The sequence below is a fragment of the Pan troglodytes genome, chromosome 15 (assembly GCF_028858775.2).
Source record: "Pan troglodytes isolate AG18354 chromosome 15, NHGRI_mPanTro3-v2.0_pri, whole genome shotgun sequence".
NCBI lineage: Eukaryota > Metazoa > Chordata > Mammalia > Primates > Hominidae > Pan > Pan troglodytes.
Genome location: NC_072413.2, coordinates 7,551,164 through 7,553,051, shown reverse-complemented (window position 1 = coordinate 7,553,051; position 1,888 = coordinate 7,551,164). Strand labels below are relative to the sequence as shown.

General features: G+C 55.9%; 1 protein-coding gene across 1 annotated transcript; it reads right to left on the bottom strand.

Moving 5' to 3' along the window:
* Window positions 1–276: 276 nt before the first annotated feature.
* Window positions 277–1,600, bottom strand: LOC129137030 (ankyrin repeat domain-containing protein SOWAHC-like; the record flags this gene model as incomplete). The annotated part of the gene is made up of 1 exon (XM_054666374.2): window positions 277–1,600. A coding segment is annotated over one exon (798 nt), but the record flags the coding sequence as incomplete, so codon positions are not given.
* Window positions 1,601–1,888: the final 288 nt, after the last annotated feature.

Sequence of the window (1,888 nt, the reverse complement as noted above, 5' to 3'; positions counted from 1 at the left end):
CCTGTCTCTACTAAAAATACAAAAAAATTAGCCGTGTGTGGTGTCGGACGCCTGTAGTCCCAGCTACTGGGAGGCTGGGGCTGGAGAATGGCATAAACCCGAGGGGAGGAGCTTGCAGTGAGCGGAGATGGCGCCACTGCATTCCAGCCTGGGTGACAGAGCGAGACTCCTTCCCCCCACCGCCAAAAAAAAAAAAAAACAACAAAAACAAACAAACAAACAAACAAAAAAAAACACTTTCCCCGGAATGCTAGCCTGATGGGAACTCCACCCCATCCATTCCAACCTAGTAAGGATAGTTTAGTTTGTCTTTTCTGGTCTCACTTCCTGACGTCTAATGTTCTTTTTTTGTTTCTGTTATTAAATTTCAGAAGACAAACCTTAGCATTTTCTAAAAGAAATTATTTTTTACCTAAATACATTGGACTTTGGTCTTAATTTGAAGGAATAGGATAAGTGGCCTTTAAGAGAGTGTTCCTACTCCTTCTCTTCCAGTGGTTGCTCTGGGTCCCTGAAAGAGGGTGTGATGTGAACCATCTGGGTTGTGAAGTGGATTTTGTTGAGCCTGTGTTTTTTAAGTCCATTAGTCCTGCCCGAGGCTGTGCGCCCTGGAATCCTTGGCTTCACGTCTGGACCACCTTCAGCCAAGTGGTGATGGTGGAGAGGGTCCACCCATCTTCCAGGACGTGTGAGAGTTTGTAGGTGGTGAGATGGAGGGGGCAGCTTTTAAATCTTCCAGTACCCACCCCCGCTGCTGGCGGTGCTCTCCCCATCGTCCTTGTCCAGGACTCCCATCAGGGTCTCAATCTCTTCTGTGATGCTCTGACTCACATGCTGGGAGGCCCTTTTCCCAATGTAGTCCCTGATATCCACATCGGCGTCCTATGTCCCCACTAGCAGCTTCACCATCTCCAAGGTACATGGCTGCCAAGTGCAGGGCGGTGTAGCTCTGGCCTTGCTGTTCCCAGGCAGCAGAGGCTCGTTGGGGAAGTTGACCAGCATGGCCAGAAGCTCCAGCCTGCAGGGCTAGGTGCCTGCGCAGGCAGGTGAGGCTGTGATGAAGCCCAGAGTGGCCAGCAGGCCGGCTGGCACGGCGGCAACCCCCTAAGCTGTCCACTCCCCATCGGAGGCCGAGAGCAGCCAGCCGTGCTTCCTGGTCCAGCTCACCCAGCCCCACAGCTCTCCTCCGTGGACGGGAAAGCCAGCCCTGCGCCGCCAGAGTCACTCGCCTCTGCCGTGTCCTCGGAGGAGGAGCTCCCAGGCTGCTGCCTCCAGGACACAGGTTCCTCTTCAAGGGCAGGGCACTGCGCCTTCCCAGGTCGCTCAAGTTCTGGCGGAATGGCCTCGGGGCGGTAGCCCCCCAGGAGCTGCCCCTGTCCGCCTCCTGGCAACCGTGGGGCGGGGGCTCCAGGTCCTCGCTGGTCTGAGGTCCCGCATCTGGGGTAGGGGCTGGTGGAGCCGGCGAGCTCTTCCTGCGTCTCCGCCGCTCAGGGCGGCCCGTGCAGGGGCTGGGCTCCCCCTTGCCCAGCTCGGCCCTGCCTGTGGAGCACTTCGGGGACCGCTGTTTCAGGGAGGGGATGGTGAATGCTGCGCTCCGCGTTCACGTGGACGCGGGACAGGTACCAGGGGCGCGGCCTCAGGCGGAGGACCCGCCAGAACCTCTTCCTGAGACGCAGGTACTGGGCGCCATCGGCGGGGTCCGTGCAGTTGCCACAGCGTTCACCCGGAGATACATTTAAACAGTTTTATTCTCCTGTTTTTTATTTTTTCATTCCAGAAACCATTACTACTATGCAACGAAGTAAAAATATCTAGTTTAAATAATAATTTGATACGGTCAGGTGGGGATGAGTGCACACGTGTGTGTACACACACACACAGGCCCTAA